This window comes from Mustelus asterias, chromosome 15 (assembly GCF_964213995.1).
Source record: "Mustelus asterias chromosome 15, sMusAst1.hap1.1, whole genome shotgun sequence".
NCBI classification, from domain to species: domain Eukaryota; kingdom Metazoa; phylum Chordata; class Chondrichthyes; order Carcharhiniformes; family Triakidae; genus Mustelus; species Mustelus asterias.
The window spans coordinates 2,616,073-2,632,691 of record NC_135815.1 but is presented as its reverse complement, the minus strand read 5'-3'; the positions used below and the strand labels follow the sequence as shown (position 1 = coordinate 2,632,691).

The window sequence follows — 16,619 nt, the reverse complement described above, 5'->3', positions numbered from 1 at the left end:
CCCGTCCCCCTCCCCTCCTCCCCCTCCCCCCCCTCCCCCTCTCCCCCTCCCCCCCTCTCCCCCTACCCCTCTCCCCCTCCTCCCCTCCCCCTCTCCCCCTCCCTCCTCCCCCTCTCGCCCCTCCCTCCTCCCCCTCTCCCCCTCCCTCCTCCCCCTCTCCCCCTCCCTCCTCCCCCTCTCCCTCCTCCCCTTCTCCCCTCCCTCCTCCCCCTCTCCCCCCTCCCTCCTCCCCCTCTCCCCCTCCCTCCGCCCCCTCTCCCCCCTCCCTCCTCCCTCTCTCTCTCTTCTCCCCCTCCCTCCTCCCCCTCTCCCCCCCTCCTCCCCCTCTCCCCCCTCCCTCCTCCCCCTCTCCCCCTCCCTCCTCCTCCTCTCCCCCTCCCTCCTCCCCTCTCCCCCCTCCCTCCTCCCCTCTCCCGCCTCCCTCCTCCCCCTCTCCCCCTCCCTCCTCCCCCTCTCCCCCCTCCCTCCTCCCCCTCTCCCCCCTCCCTCCTCCCCCTCTCCCCCTCCCTCCTCCCCCTCTCCCCCCTCCCTCCTCCCCTCTCCCCCTCTCTCCACCCGCAGCGCCCCCCTCCCTCCTCCGCCTCCCCCCTCCCTCCTCCCCCTCTCCCCCTCCCTCCTCCCCCTCTCCCCCCTCCCTCCTCCCCCTCTCCCCCCGCCCTCCTCCCCCTCTCCCCCTCCCTCCTCCCCCTCTCCCCCCTCCCTCCTCCCCCTCTCCCCACCCTCCTCCCCCTCTCCCTCCTCCCCCTCTCCCTCCTCCCTCCTCCCCCTCTCCCCCCTCCCTCCTCCCCTCTCCCCCCTCCCCCCTCCCTCTTCCCCCTCTCCCCCTCCCTCCTCCCCCTCTCCCCCTCCCTCCTCCCCCTCTCCCTCCTCCCTCCTCCCCCTCTCCCCCTCCCTCCTCCCCCTCTCCCCCCTCCCTCCTCCCCCTCTCCCCCCTCCCTCCTCCCCCTCTCCTCCCTCCCTCCTCCCCCTCTCCCCCTCCCCTCCTCCCCCACTCCCCCTCCCTCCTCCCCCTCTCCCCCTCCCTCCTCCCCCTCTCCCCCTCCCTCCTCCCCCTCTCCCCCTCCCTCCTCCCCCTCTCCCCCCTCCCTCCTCCCCCTCTCTCCCCTCCCTCCTCCCCCTCTCCCTCCTCCCCCTCTCCCCCCTCCCTCCTCCCCCTCTCCCCCTCCCTCCTCCCCCTCTCCCCCCTCCCTCCTCCCCCCCCTCCCTCCTCCCCCTCTCCCCCCTCCCTCCTCCCCCTCTCCCTCCTCCCTCCTCCCCCTCTCCCTCCTCCCTCCTCCCCTCTCCCCCTCCCTCCTCCCCCTCTCCCCCCTCCCTCCTCCCCCTCTCCCCCCTCCCTCCTCCCCCTCTCCCCCCTCCCTCCTCCCCCTCTCCTCCCTCCCTCCTCCCCCTCCTCCCCCACTCCCCCTCCCTCCTCCCCCTCTCCCCCTCCCTCCTCCCCCTCTCCCCCTCCCTCCTCCCCCTTTCCCTCCTCCCCCTCCCTCCTCCCCTCTCCCTCCTCCCCTCTCCCTCCTCCCCTCTCCCTCCTCCCCCTCCTTCCCCTCCCTCCTCCCTTCTCCCTCCTCCCCCTCCCTCCTCCCCCTCTCCCCCCTCCCTCCTCCCCCTCTCCCCCCTCTCCCCCCTCCCTCCTCCCCCTCTCCCCCTCCCTCCTCCCCCTCTCCCCCCCTCCTCCCCCTCTCCCCCCTCCCTCCTCCCCCTCTCCCCCCTCCCTCCTCCCCCTCTCCCCCTCCCTCCTCTCCCTCTCCCCCCTCCCTCCTCCCCCTCTCCTCCCTCCCTCCTCCCCCTCTCCCCCCTCCCTCCTCCCCCTCTCCCCCCTCCTCTCCCTCTCCCTCCTCCCCCTCCCTCCTCCCCTCTCCCTCCTCCCCTCTCCCTCCTCCCCTCTCCCTCCTCCCCTCTCCCTCCTCCCCCTCCTCCCCCTCCCTCCTCCCTTCTCCCTCCTCCCCCTCCCTCCTCCCCCTCCCTCCTCCCCCTCCCTCCTCCCCTCTCCCTCCTCCCCCTCCCTCCTCCCCTCTCCCTCCTCCCCTCCCTCCTCCCCTCTCCCTCCTCCCCCTCCTCCTCATCTCCCTTCTCCCCCTCTCCATCTCCCTCTCTCCCTCTCTCCCTCTGCCTCTCCCACTCACTCTCTCCCTCTCACTCTCTCCCTCTCTCTCTCCCCCTCTGCTTCTCCCCCTCTCCTTCTCCCTCTCTCCTTCTCCCTCTCTCCCCCTCTCCCACTCCCACTCCCACTCTCTCTCTTTCCCCCTCTCCCATTCTCTCTCTCCCCCTCTTCAACTCTGTCGATCTCTCCCATTCCTTCTGTTTATCTCTCTCACTCTCTCCGACACTCTCGCTGTTCTATTCTCTCACCCTCTCTGTCCAGCTCTCTCACTCACATTCTCCCTCCCACTCTCTCTATTTAACTCTCTCCCAATCTCTTAGTCCATCTCCTTCTCTTTCACCCTCACTCTATCACTGTTTATCTCTCTCTCCCTCTCTCCCACTCTGACCACTTCTCTCTCTCTCACTCTCCCTCTCCCACTCTCATAGTCCATCTCTTTCTCTTTCACCCTCACTCTATCACTGTTTCTCTTTCTCTCTCTGGTGAATATGACTTCCTCCAATCCAGGACAATACTGGTGCTGGTTTTAATGCGATTATTTTGTTGAGTTGTATCAAGCATGGTGCCAATCAGTGGAAATGTAATACATCGCAGTGATGTCAGTGAAGTTAGTGATCAGTGGGGAGTGTTGAGGGTGACTCTCCATGCGAAGGGGTTATCTTGGTGCTGTCAGGGTGAGGTTTATACTCAATCCCAGCTGGGTGATTGAGTGCTGAGGGTGAAGGGGGGAGTTTGACCAGGTGCCCAGTTTCAATGTTCAAATCGATGATTGGGCCATTGAGATTGTAATGAAGATTCCTGAGCTCTCTCGATGGTCCCAGTCCCCCGCACCTCCCCCCCACTCCCCCCACCACCAAGACACAATCTGAGCAGATTTTCCAGTGAATTTTGAAGTGGGTTTCCAGAGCTTTGCTGCTGCCAGTTCAGTTATTCACTGTCCCTTTTATCCACCAAACTCCACATGCTCGGGTACAAATCGGTGAATTATTTATCATCTGTCCGAATCAGCTTTCAGAAACATGGTTCAGAGTCAACGGCGAACTACCTCGCTCACATCCTGACAGCACCCAGTGAACCGAGAGCGACCCAGAGAATTCTCACCTCAGTGAAGATCAGGGGGTAATATCACCTCTCTAACCCAGTGTGTGTGTGTGAGTGTGTGTGTGAGTGTGTGTGTGAGTCTGTATGTGTGAGAGTGTGTGTGTGAGTGTGTGTGTGAGAGTGTATGTGAGAGTGTGTGTGTGAGAGTGTGTGTGTGAGAGTGTGTGTGTGAGGGTGTGTGAGTGAGAGTGTGTGAGTGTGTGTGTAAGGATGTGTGTGTGAGAGTGTGTGTGTGAAAGGATGTGTGTGTGAGAGTGTGTGTGTGAGAGTGTGTGTGTGAGAGAGTGTGTGTGAGAGTGTGTGAGTGTGTGTGTAAGGATGTGTGTGTGAGAGTGTGTGTGTGAGAGTGTGTGAGTGTGTGTGTAAGGATGTGTGTGTGAGAGTGTGTGTGTGAAAGGATGTGTGTGTGAGAGTGTGTGTGTGAGAGTGTGTGTGTGAGAGTGTGTGTGTGAGAGTGTGTGAGTGTGTGTGTGAGAGCATGTGAGTGTGTGTGTGAGTGTGTGGGTGAGAGTGTGTGAGAGTGTGTGAGAGTGTGTGTGCGTGTGAGTGCGTGTGAGTGTGTGTGAGTATGTGTGTGAGTGTGTGTGTGTGAGTGTGTGTGTGGGTGTGTGTGAGAGAGTGTGTGAGTGTGTGTGTGAGTGTGTGAGTGTGTGTGTGTGTGTGAGTGCGTGTGTGGGTGTGTGTGAGAGAGTGTGTGTGTGAGTGTGTGTGTGAGTGTGTGAGTGTGTGTGTGTGTGTGAGTGTGTGTGTGAGAGTGTGTGAGAGTGTGTGAGAGGGTGTGTGAGTGTGTGTGTGTGTGTGTGAGTGCGTGTGAGTGCGTGTATGAGTGTGAGTGTGTGAGTGTGTGTGTGTGAGTGTGTGTGAGTGTGTGTGCGTGTGAGTGTGTGTGTGTGTGTGAGTGTGTGTGTGTGAGAGTGTGAGTGAGTGTGTGTGTGAGAGTGTGTGTGTGTGTGAGAGTGTGTGTGTGTGTGTGAGTGAGAGTGTGTGAGTGAGAGTGTGCGTGAGAGTGTGCGTGAGAGTGTGCGTGAGTGAGTGTGTGAGAGTGAGTGTGTGAGAGTGTGTGTGAGAGTGTGTGTGAGAGTGTGTGTGAGAGTGTTTGTGAGAGTGTGCGTGAGTGAGTGTGTGAGAGTGTGTGTGAGAGTGTGTGTGAGAGTGTGCGTGAGTGAGTGTGTGAGTGTTTGTGAGAGTGTGCGTGAGTGAGTGTGTGAGAGTGTGTGTGAGAGTGTGCGTGAGTGAGTGTGTGAGAGTGTGTGTGAGAGTGTGTGAGTGTGTGTGAGAGTGTGCGTGAGTGAGTGTGTGAGAGTGTGTGTGAGAGTGTGCGTGAGTGAGTGTGTGAGAGTGTGTGTGAGAGTGTGCGTGAGTGAGTGTGTGAGAGTGTGTGTGAGAGTGTGCGTGAGTGAGTGTGTGAGAGTGTGTGTGTGAGTGTGTGTGAGAGTGTGCGTGAGTGAGTGTGTGAGAGTGTGTGTGTGAGTGTGTGTGAGAGTGTGCGTGTGTGAGTGTGTGAGAGTGAGTGTGTGAGAGTGTGTGTGTGAGTGTGTGTGTGTGAGTGAGTGTGTGAGAGTGTGTGTGAGAGTGTGCGTGAGTGAGTGTGTGAGAGTGTGTGTGAGAGTGTGCGTGAGTGAGTGTGTGAGAGTGTGTGTGAGAGTGTGCGTGAGTGAGTGTGTGAGAGTGTGTGTGTGAGTGTGTGTGAGAGTGTGCGTGAGTGAGTGTGTGAGAGTGTGTGTGTGAGTGTGTGTGAGAGTGTGCGTGAGTGAGTGTGTGAGAGTGAGTGTGTGAGAGTGTGTGTGTGAGTGTGTGTGTGAGTGTGTGTGTGAGTGTGTGTGTGAGTGAGTGTGTGAGAGTGTGTGTGAGAGTGTGTGAGAGTGTGTGTGAGAGTGTGTGTGAGTGTGTGAGAGTGTGTGTGAGAGTGTGTGTGAGTGTGTGTGTGAGTGTGTGTGTGAGCGTGTGTGAGAGTGTGTGAGAGTGTGTGTGAGTGTGTGTGTGAGTGTGTGTGTGAGAGTGTGTGTGAGTGTGTGAGTGAGTGTGTGTGTGAGAGTGTGTGTGTGAGAGTGTGTGTGAGTGAGTGTGAGTGTGTGTGAGAGTGTGTGTGAGAGTGTGTGTGAGTGAAGATCTTTGTTATCCCTTCTGACTATGGTGTTGGGGACAGGTCCGACAGGAAACAAAACTTTCCCAGTTGAACAGTTGACAACATTAAGATGTGCGAAAGGTGGGACAGACTTTGGAAAGGAATCTGATATTTTTTCCAAATCATCTTAGACTGAAATACAATAATCCACGTTTCTCCCCACACATCCCTTCTCGCCGGGGCCAGAACACTCTCCCTCTGAGAATGCTCTTAGATTTAAAACCAAGCATTTTTCTGCCAGGAAGTGGGTTTGAATGGAACCTGGTGAACGGGAGCAGAGAAGGTTGCTTTATTTAGATCTTGCCTTGGCCTGATTTCCACACACTGAGATTGTGGTGGCCCAGAGTTTGGACACTCTTTTTTACTTTGCTTGATTGGAGAGGCGTTGCCTGATGAGCACTCTGTTTTATTACAGGAAAATACAATCAGAGTGGAATTATTCATTCAGGAGTCTCTTTTTCTCCCTCACAGGATCGCTTGTTAGTGCCTGGTGCTTGAACATTTCATCAGAGCCGAGGATCTGAACGGGATTCAGCACCAGAGAATGAGCAGTGAGAATCGTGAACCCAGAGCAGTGAGAATCGTGAACCCAGAGCAGTGAGAATCATGAACCCACAGCAGTGAGAATCGTGAACCCACAGCAGTGAGAATCATGAACCCACAGCAGTGAGAATCGTGAACCCACAGCAGTGAGAATTGTGAACCTGGAGCCGTGAGAATCGCGAACCAGAGCAGTGAGAATCGTGGACCCGGAGCAGTGAGAATCGTGGACCCAGAGCAGTGAGATTCGTGAACCCAAAGCAGTGAGATTCGTGAACCCAGAGCAGTGAGAATCGTGAACTCGGAGCAGTGAAAATCGTGAACCCACAGCAGTGAGAATTGTGAACCTGAAGGGGAGCAAATTGTGAACCCGGAGCAGTGAGAATCGTGAACCCGGAGCAGTGAGAATCGTGAATCCAGAGCAGTGAGAATCGTGGACCTGGAGCAGTGAGATTCATGAACCCAGAGCAGTGAAAATCGTGAACCCAGAGCAGTGAGAATCGTGAATCCAGAGCAGTGAGAATCCTGAACCCAGAGCAGTGAGAATCGTGAACCAGGAGCAGTGAGAATTACGAACTCGGAACAGTGAGAATCGTGAACCCGGGGCAGTGAGAATCATGAACCCAGAGCAGCGAGAATCGTGAACCCGGGGCAATGAGAATCATGAACCCGGAGCAGTGAGAATCGTGAGCCTGGAGCAGTGAGAATCTTGAACCCGGAGCAGTGAGAATCATGAACCCGGAGCAGTGAGAATCGTGAACCCGGAGCAGTGAAAACCGTGAACTGGAACAGTGAGAATCCTGAACCCAGAGCAGTGAGAATCATGAACCAGGAGCAGTGAGAATTGCGAACCCAGAGCAGTGAGAATCGTGAACCGGAACAGTGAGAATCGTGAACTCAGAGCAGTGAGAATCGTGAACTCAGAGCAGTGAGAATTGTGAACCTGGAGCTGTGATAATCTTGAACCCGGAGCAGTGAGAATCATGAACCCAGGGCAGTGAGAATCATGAACTTGGAGCAGTGAGAATCGTGAGCCCGGAGCAGTGAGAATCGTGAACCCAGAGCAGTGAGAATCATGAACCCGGAGCAGTGAGAATCATGAACCCAGGGCAGTGAGAATCATGAACTTGGAGCAGTGCAAATCGTGAGCCTGGAGCAGTGCAAATCGTGAACACATAGCAGTGAGAATCGTGAACTCAGGGCAGTGAGAATTGTGGACCTGGAGCAGTGAGAATCATGAACCCGGAGCAGTGAGAATCGTGAACTCAGAGTAGTGAGAATTGTGGACCCGGTGCAGCTCTAGTCGGCAGCTCCACATGCGAGGAACCCCGGAATGTTTTCTTGATGGAGATAGAGAAATTTTAAAAATCTTGTTGAAAGCATGAAAATGGGAATATTTTGTATTTTCCCCATGGAAAGCCGATTGTTCCGAGGCTGCTCTCTCCTCGCCTTCTTCATCTTACTCAGCAGAAGCAGTAAGTAAACATTTTGCAGCCTCTATTTTGAGGTGTCTGGGTGTCTCCTTATTGGCTGATTCTCACATTCCATTGAGCAATATCTCACAGTCGAACATTTACCACTCAGGAAAAAGGCCATTCAGCCCAACATGTGCACTTGTTCTAGCCCCCTGCACTTGGTCAATTCCCCTGATGTTCAATTCGATGGGGAGCAAGTGGGGGAACACTTTCTGGACCAACACTGACGCGATAGGCTGAATGGCCTTTTTCTGTATGTTAAATGTTCTGTGATCCGGGGAAATCCTGTGGGGAATTTGATTTAATTCTCTAAGTATTGGCTCAATATTGAACTGACTCTCAGTGGAGTTTTTTTATTTCTTTCTAAGTAAGCTCTGTGATAGACAGAATTAGTGTGGCCTCTTCCAGTCTGTAATCAGGATGTGTGTGTGTCAGATGTGTGAGAATTCTCTTTGTGAGAATTCACCAGTTTATAACAGATTCCAGCAGCTGTCTTTTCGGTGATCCTTTAACAGTGAAGGTGAATTGTTATCACACACATACCTGGAAACACAACCTTTCAATCACTCGTCTCACTCACACCACACACACACAAGATTATTTGCAGATGTAATAAAAGTCTTAATTATAAATATAACTCTATCTCAGTCTTTATATTGATGCAAGCCTGATGTTTTTGTGGCTGTTTTGATACTTTAGTTGGTCTTCCAGAAACAAAGAATTTTCATGATTTGATTTGATTTGATTTATTATTGTCACATGTATTAACATACAGTGAAAAGTATTGTTTCTTGCGCGCTATACAGACAAAGCATACTGTTCATAGAGAAGGAAAGGAGAGAGTGCAGAATGTAGTGTTACAGTCTCAGCTACGGTGTAGAGAAAGATCAACTTAGTGCGAGGTAGGTCCATTCAAAAGCCTGATGGCAGCAGGGAAGAAGCTGTTCTTGAGTCAGTCGGTACGTGGCCTCAGACTTTTGTATCTTTTTCCCGATGGAAGAAGATGGAAGAGAGAATGTCCGGGGTGTGTGGGGTCCTTGATTATGCTGGCTGCTTTTCCCGAGGCAGCAGGAAGTGTAGACAGAAGTTGAAAAGTCTCTAGTCAGGAGGGTGGTGCTCAGGCGGACTTGGAATAAGAAATAAGTTTCGATGTTCCTTTGGTGTTGCTGTCGATGTAAGCTGTTGTTTTTTTGGAGAGAGACTCCTTCTAAACTGTGATCCGCCTTTTACTGAAGTGGATGCAACGGTACTTGAATCTCCCTTCGATTCAGGTTCTCCAACTCTGTGATGTTTTCCAAAAAGTAACAGGGATAGAGTCCTGAATTTAAAAATGTCAGGGAAGCAGAGAGGTGATGTTACACTCTGCAGCCTACTTCTTGATGTCACTTCTATGTTCTGCAGCCTCTCTCACACGCACAGATTTACTTTGTTCAGGTTGTAATCTTAGTTTTATTAATCGGGGCACAGAGTACAAGCGCAAGGAGCTTATGCTGAACTTATACAAGACACGAGTTAGACCTCAGCTGGGATATTGTGCACAGTTCTGGGTGTCACACTATAGGAAGGATGTGAACACGTTGGAGAGAGCGCAGAAGAGGTTTACAAGAATGGTTCCAGGGATGAGGAACTTCAGTGATGAAGATAGATTGGAGAGGTTGGGAATATTCTCCTTGGACAGAAGAAGGCTGAGAGGAGGTTTGATAGGGGACGTTCCCTGCCAGCTAGCTTCAGTTATGTGACTGCAGGGTTAATACTCCTGGGGTCTCGAGCATCATGCTACATTAGCAGTTGCCAATGCCTCACAGCATTGAAGCTGGGATATTGGTGAATGAGGGGATTTTAGGGGTTAATCTCTCTCTCTGAAGTCTAAATTCTGTTTACATTTAGCAATCAACTAAAGATGACTGTAAATTAAGAGGTAAATTAATTTTCTTCCAGTTTTAAACAGGGAAATACAAGCTCTCTCTGAGAGCAGCTGTAGCGGGTTAATTAGGTAGTTAGATTAACCTGTTTCTGATGTTCAGTAGAAATGACTCACTGTTATTTTTCAGAGGGTAGAAATGCAGGGCTGTGTGAGCGCTACCTGTCGGCAGAGCGTTGAAGCAGGGAGATTTGTGAGTGAGGGACTTAAGCAAAGACGGGAACTACAAATTCATTAATTATAGAATTACAGAATTGTTACAGCACAGCAGGAGGCCATTTGGCCCATTGTGCCTGCACTGGTTCTCCAAATGAGCATCATGATTTAGTGCCCTTTCCCAGTGCATTGCACACCCCAACATTTACTGTGTGAAACAAGTTTGTTCTCACATCACATTTGGTTCTTTCACAGATCACTTTAAATCTGTTCCCTCTCATTCTTGATCCTTTTACGAGTGGGAAGAATGTCTCTCTCTCTCCACCCTGTCTCACACACCTCATGATTTTGAACATCTCAATCAAATCTCCCCTCAACTTCCTTCTCTCCAAGGAGAACAGTTCCAACCTCTCCTTGCTCTTACTCGATGCTCCTATTAATAAAGCCCAGAATACTATACGCCTTATTAACTGCTCTCTCCACCTGTCCTGCCACCTTCAATAATCTATACACAAACACCCAGGTCTCTCTGTTCCTGCGCTCCTTTAGAGTTGCATCCTTCATTTCATTTTGTCTCCATGTTCTTCCCAGCAAAATGCACAACCTCACACTTCTCCACATTGAACTTCATCGGCCACCTATCTGTCCAATCCACCTACATGTCTATATCCTTTTAAAGTTTTGCACTCTCCTCTTCACAGTTTACGATACCTTCAAGTTTTGGGTCATCCACAAACTCTGAAATTGTCCCCTACACACAGGAATGTTTCAATGTCCCAAAACCAACCCCTGGGGAACTCCACTATAAATCTCCAGCCCGCAAAAAATATCCATTAACCATTGCTCACTGTTTCCTATCATTCAGCCAATTCTGAGATGTGTAAATCTCACAGGCAAAAGGATGTGTAGATAGTTTGAGTCATGTTGAGATCAAAAAGGAGGAGGTATTGTGGTTCTTGAGAAACATCGATGTAGACAAGTCCCCAGGGCCTGATGGGCCCTGAATACTGAGAGAGGCAAGGGAGGAAATTGCTGGAGCCTTGAGAGAAATCTTTGTATCCTCACTGGCGACAGGGGAGGTCCTAGAAGATTGGAGAATAGCCAATGTTGTTCCTTTGTTTAAAAAGGGTAGCAAGAATAATCCAGGTAATTACAGGCCGGTGAGCCTAACATCACTGGTAGGGAAATTATTGGAGAGGATTCTTCAAGATAGGACTTATTCCCACATGGAAATAAGAGGATGTATCAGTGAGAGGCAACATGGTTTTGTGAAGGGGAGGTCGTGTCTCATGAACTTGATCGAGTTTATCGAGGAAGTGACGAAGGTGATTGATGAGGGGAGGGCAGTGAATGTTGTCTACATGGACTTCAGTAAGGCCTTTCACAAGGTCCCTCATGGCAGACTGGTGCAGAAGGTGAACTTGCATGGGATCAGAGGTGAGCTGGCAAGATGGATACAAAACTGGCTCGGTCAAAGAAGACAGAGGGTAGCAGTGGAAGGGTGCATTTCTGAATGGAGGGCTGTGACAAGTGGCGTTCATGATGTGGAGATGCCGGCGTTGGACTGGGCGTTCCTCAGAGATCAGTGCTGGGACCTTTGCTGTTTGTAATATATATAAATGATTTGGAGGAAAATGTCACTGGATTGATTAGTAAGTTTGCGGACGACACAAGGGTTGGTGGATTTGCGGATAGCGATGAGGACTATCAGAGGATACAGCAGGATATAGATCAGTTGGGGACTTGGGCGGAGAGATGGCAGATGGAGTTTAATCCGGACAAATGTGATGTAATACATTTTGGAAGGTCTAATACAGATAGGAAATATACAGTAAATAGCAGAACCCTTAAAAGTATTGATGGGCAACGGGATCTGGGTGTACAGGTACACAGGTCACTGAAAGTGGCAATGCAGGTGGAGAAGGTAGTCAAGAAGGCATACGGCATGCTTGCCTTCATCGGTCGGAGCATTGAGTTTAAAAATTGGCAAGTCATGTTGCAGCTTTATAGAACCTTAGTTAGGCCGCACTTGGAATATAGTGTTCAATTCTGGTCGCCACAGTACCAGAAGGATGTGGAGGCTTTGGAGAGGGTACAGAAAAGATTTACCAGGATGTTGCTTGGTATGGAGGGCATTAGCTATGAGGAGAGGTTGCAGAAACTTGGTTTGTTCTCACTGGAACGACGGAGGTTGAGGGGCGACCTGATAGAAGTCTACAAGATTATGAGGGGCATGGACAGAGTGGATAGTCAGAAGCTTTTTCCCAGGGTGGAAGAGTCAATTACTGGGGGGCACAGGTTTAAGGTGCGAGGGGCAAGGTTTAAAGGAGATGTACAAGGCAGATCTTTTTACACAGAGAGTAGTGGGTGCCTGGAACTCGTTGCCGGGGGAGGTAGTGGAAGCGGATACGGTAGTGACTTTTAAGGGGCATCTTGACAAATTAGTATGCTCCAGTATCTCGGAGTTGGTGACCTTGTCCTGCCCAGAGATGCGAAGGATATGTCTGAGCCAACGAATGAGGAAACTGTTCAGCCTTTTCTCCTGCCTGGCAGATGTTGTTCAGGTCTCTCAGTGTAGCGGAACGTGCTGAGGAAGCAGGCTTGGTAAACTCCCAGTTTGGTGTTCTTGGTCAGGTTGTTGTTGATCCACACTTTCTTACTCAGCTTGGACGCAACACCTGCAGCTTTTGCTCTGTGTGTGCTGATTTCAGCATTAAATGACAGATTGTTGGGGATTGTGGAGCTGAGATATAAAGTCACAGAGTCGTAGAGGTTTACAGCATGGAAACAGGCTCTTCGGCCCAACTTGTCCATGCTGCTCAGTTTTTACCACTAAACTAGTTCCAATTGCCTGCGTTTGGCTCATATTCCTCTGTACCCATCTTATCCATGTAACTGCCTAAGACAAAATTGTACCCGCCTTTACTACTACCTCTGGCAGCTCGTTCCAGACACTCACCACCCTCTGTGTGAAAAAATTGCCCCTCGGGACACTTTTGTATCTCTCCCCTCTCACCTTAAACCTATGCCCTCTAGTTTTAGACTCCCCTACCTTTGGGAAAAGAGGTTAACTATCTACCTTACCTATTTCCCAATATGTGCAGCTAGCAACAATCTCCAGTGTCGCGCACATTGTCAATGCTGATAGGTGGCTGTATGGCAACATGCGAGATCGTGACATTTGTCTTCCTGATGCTAATGATGAAACCAAACTCTTTACTGGTGTGAGAGAGTCTGTCCATTTGTCACTCCATGTGTTCCTTGGTATGGAACCTAACCCTGTTTGACCCCAGTGCCGATCTCACAGAGGTGTTTTTGGCTTTGCTCGAATGCCTCTGGGTGCTGAACAAATGTCACTGAGATTCACCCGGCTCCAGGCTCATCCCGATGGCCCGCTCTCTGCAGATGGGTGACAGGTAACATAGAAACATAGAAGATAGGAGAAGGAGGAGGCCATTTGGCCCTTCGAGCCTGCTCCGCCATTCATCATGATCATGGCTGATCGTCCAACTCAATAGCCTAATCCTGCTTTTTCCCCACAACCTTTGATCCCATTCGCCCCAAGTGCTATATCCAGCCACCTCTTGAATACATTCAGTGTTTTGGCATAAACTACTTCCTGTGGTAATGAATTCCACAGGCTCGCTACACTTTGGTGAAGAAATGTCTCCTCATCTCCGTCCTAAATGGTCTACCCCGAATCCTCAGACTGTGACCCCTGGTTCTGGACTCCCCCACCATCAGAAACATCCTCCCTGCATCTACCCTGTCTAGTCCTGTTAGAATTTTATAAGTCTCTGTGAGATCCCCCCTCATTCATCTGAACTCCAGTGAAAACAATCCTAACCTAGTCAATCTCTTCTCAATTGCACATTGCTGAAATTATCTTTGGGTCTCGGATGTTGACAGGAGGCAGGTAAAGGTCGGGTCCCAGTGCACAGGTCATGCATCAGCAGGGAAGCACAGCTTGTTCACATGGTTCCTCACGCAGGAATTGATGTCTGTGATTCCTTGATGGATTTGACAGAGGGGAATAGCAGAATAACTATGTCCACAAACAATGCCAACCCTTTTTCTGAATCTTTATGTTTGATTTGATAAGAAGCTGTCCATAGCATCAATCACTCAATTCCTTTCCACTCCACCTGTGCTCTGGATAAAGACAGCTCCTTGACTCAGTGTCTGATGATGTTTTATTCTGAGCTGTTTGTCTGGGCAGGGTTATTTTGATCAGTGGTGGTTTCCCCTCTCAATCACTCAGTGACGTGAATCAAATGTTTAAATTTCGCCTCATCTTGTCTCAGTTACAGACTCCCCGGCCTGAACACATCACCATTGACTCCAGCTGACCTCCTGTCATTTTCCACTCAAATAAGGGTTGATTGACAGTCGGAGGGATGTCCCTCCCCTCATCCTCCCCTCACTCGGGTGGAGGTCCCATCTTGGAAAGCTGCGGGCCATCCTGATTGGCTGGCAGCTCTCCAGTCCCCGCAGTGGTCAGATGAAGAACTGCACCGGGAGGTCTGAGGCCAAGTCCGAGAACCCGAGGTATAGCTCAGTGTCAGGGGTCTCAGAGCAGGGATGGGAGGGAAGGCCTGGGGAGTTATGAGGAGGGCAGTGGGGGCCCCGGCAGAGAGGCCGAGGTTGGGATGGAGGTTCAGAGGTCACCGAAACATCGGGGGTGCCCTCAGTCAGCAGGGGTTTCTGATGGGGTCATATGAGAACATCACCACCTGGAGGTTCCCTCCAAGTCTCTCACCGTCCTGACTTGGAAATATATCAGCTGTTCCTTCACAGATGCTGGGTCAAAATCCTGGAACTCCCTCCCTAATAGTGCTGTGGGTGTACCTACACCTCAGAGACTGCAAGTTCAAGAAGGCAGCTCACCACCACCTTCTCCAGGGCAATTCTGGATTGGCAATAAATGCTGGCCTAGCCAGCGATGGCCACATCACATGAAAAAATAAAGAACATCAATGTAGAATTTTCTGGAATTGCCACTTCTTTTAAAAATGGATATTAAAAAGTCGCTGAAGTGGCTACTGAGGGTCAGGTGACTTTTAAAATTTCTTCATAGACTCCGACATATCTCAAATCACATCGAGTGACCAGAGGCAGAGTGCCACCCTTGGATGGACACACCAAGATGAATCCATTTGTGGAATGGGCAGATGTTTGTGTCGTGGTCTTGTCACTGGATTTGTAGCCCCGAGACCCGGGCTAATGCTCTGGGGACACAGGTTCAAATCCCACCACGGCCGACGGTAGAATTCAAATTCAATTAAACAATCTGGAATTAAACTTAGTTTTTTAAAAATTCATGTGTGGGTCATGGGCGTCACTGGCTGTCCAGCATTTATTGCCCATCCCTAGTTGCCCTTGTTCAGCAGGCAGTTGAGAGTCAACCACATTGCTGTGGCTCTGGAGTCACATGTAAGCCAGACCGGGTAAGGACGGCAGATTTCCATCCCTGTAGGACATTAGTGAACCAGATGGGTTTTTCTGACAATTGAAAATAGTTTCATGGTCATCAGTAGATTCTTAATTCCAGATATTTTTTATTGAATTCAAATTCCACGACCTGCCGTGGCAGGATTTGAACCCAAGTCCCCAGAACATTAGCTGAGTTTCTAGATTAATAGTCTAGCGATAATACCACTAGGCCAGCGCCCCCCATATAGTCTCAGTAATGGTGGGCATGTAATTGTTGTGTCATTAATGTCCTTACCCGGTGTGGCCTACACATGACTCCAGACCCACAGCAATGTGGGTGACTCTTAACTGCCCTTGGCAAGAGCCTACAAAGCCTCTCATCTCAAGAGCAATTAGGGATGGGCAACAAACACACTGACCTTGCCAGCGATGCCCACATCCATGTTCGAGTAAATTGTTCAAAACAACACCTTTTATTGTTGTGCACTTATCGAAAATTCAAACTTTGTGAACAGTATTGTTTCTGAGCTCAAAACCTTTTTAAAAAGAGCCATAGGGAAGCCAGTCAAATCACAAGTCGGTGCGAATGGCCACCATCCAACACTCACTGTACAGCAATGGGTTTGAACTTCAAACCTGTCTGGGTGGACAATAGAATTATTGATTATGTGGTCAAAACTGTCAACAGGTAATCAATCTTATTCACTCCAAGCACCAGTCAGTCTGCAAAGCACGCAGCAAGAAACAGCAACACCCACAGCAGGCCTGAATCAACATGAACCAATCTCAACTTATTCCTTTGGAACTGGTAAAGGAGCACTATCCGTTTTAACTGTATTTTCCTCAGGTCTGTTTGTGTGTGTGAGTGGGTGAGTGATTGGTGAAATGTCCGGGTTTGGGGTGGTTGTATAAATAAATAATCACCCGTATTTAAAACCACAAAGAGCTTGCTGCTGGTTGGTCAGTTTGTGCACACTCTTCCTTTTCAATGATGGATTACAGACAGGAAGAGAAGGGGACAGGAGTTTCCATTTCCTCTCAGCCGATCTGTAAAGAATGTGTTCAATCAATATCTCTGAATTTCACCAAGGTTCTCACTCGCACCTCGCTCTCTTATTTCCAGTTTATTGTCAGGAGAAGACTCGTTCCCAGGCAGAGGAGCGACTCTTCAAACATCTCTTCACAGGCTACAACCGATGGACAAGACCCGTCCCCAACACGTCAGACGCCGTCATCGTCAACTTTGGACTTTCCATCGCTCAGCTCATTGATGTGGTAAAATACAGCTCACTATCACTGCTGTTCACTATCACTGCCGCTCATTATTGCTGCCGTTCACTATCGCCGCCACTCACTATCGCTGCCTCTCACTATCGCCGCCACTCACTATTGCTGCCTCTCACTATCGCTGCCGCTCACAATCACTGCCTCTCCCCATTGCTGCTGCTCACCATCGCTGCCGCTCACCATCGCTGCCGCTCACTATCGTTGTCGCTCACTATCACTGCCGCTCATTATCGCTGCCGCTCACTATCGCCGCCACGCACTATCGCTGCCACTCACTATCGCTGCAGCTCACAATTACTGCCTTTCACTATCCCTGCCACTCACTATCGCTGCTGCTCACTATCGCTGCAGCTCACAATTACTGCCTTTCACTATCGCTGCCTCTCACTATCGCTGCCACTCATGATCTCTGCTGCTCACTATCACTGCCTCTCACTATCGCTGCTGCTCACGATCACTGCCGCTCACTATCTCTGCCACCCACGA

The 16,619-nt window shown here is 50.9% G+C and overlaps 1 protein-coding gene across 1 annotated transcript in view; it reads left to right on the top strand.

The window, feature by feature from the left end:
* The first annotated feature begins 7,186 nt into the window (after positions 1 to 7,186).
* The window catches only part of LOC144504771 (neuronal acetylcholine receptor subunit alpha-2-like), a 29,360-nt gene continuing 19,927 nt past the window's right edge, over positions 7,187 to 16,619 (top strand). Inside the window, exons 1-2 of the mRNA XM_078230514.1 lie at positions 7,187 to 7,336; positions 15,970 to 16,121. Of these exons, the coding sequence (XP_078086640.1) occupies positions 7,243 to 7,336; positions 15,970 to 16,121 (246 nt within the window). The 5' untranslated portion in view covers positions 7,187 to 7,242. The remainder of the gene's footprint in view (positions 7,337 to 15,969; positions 16,122 to 16,619) is intronic.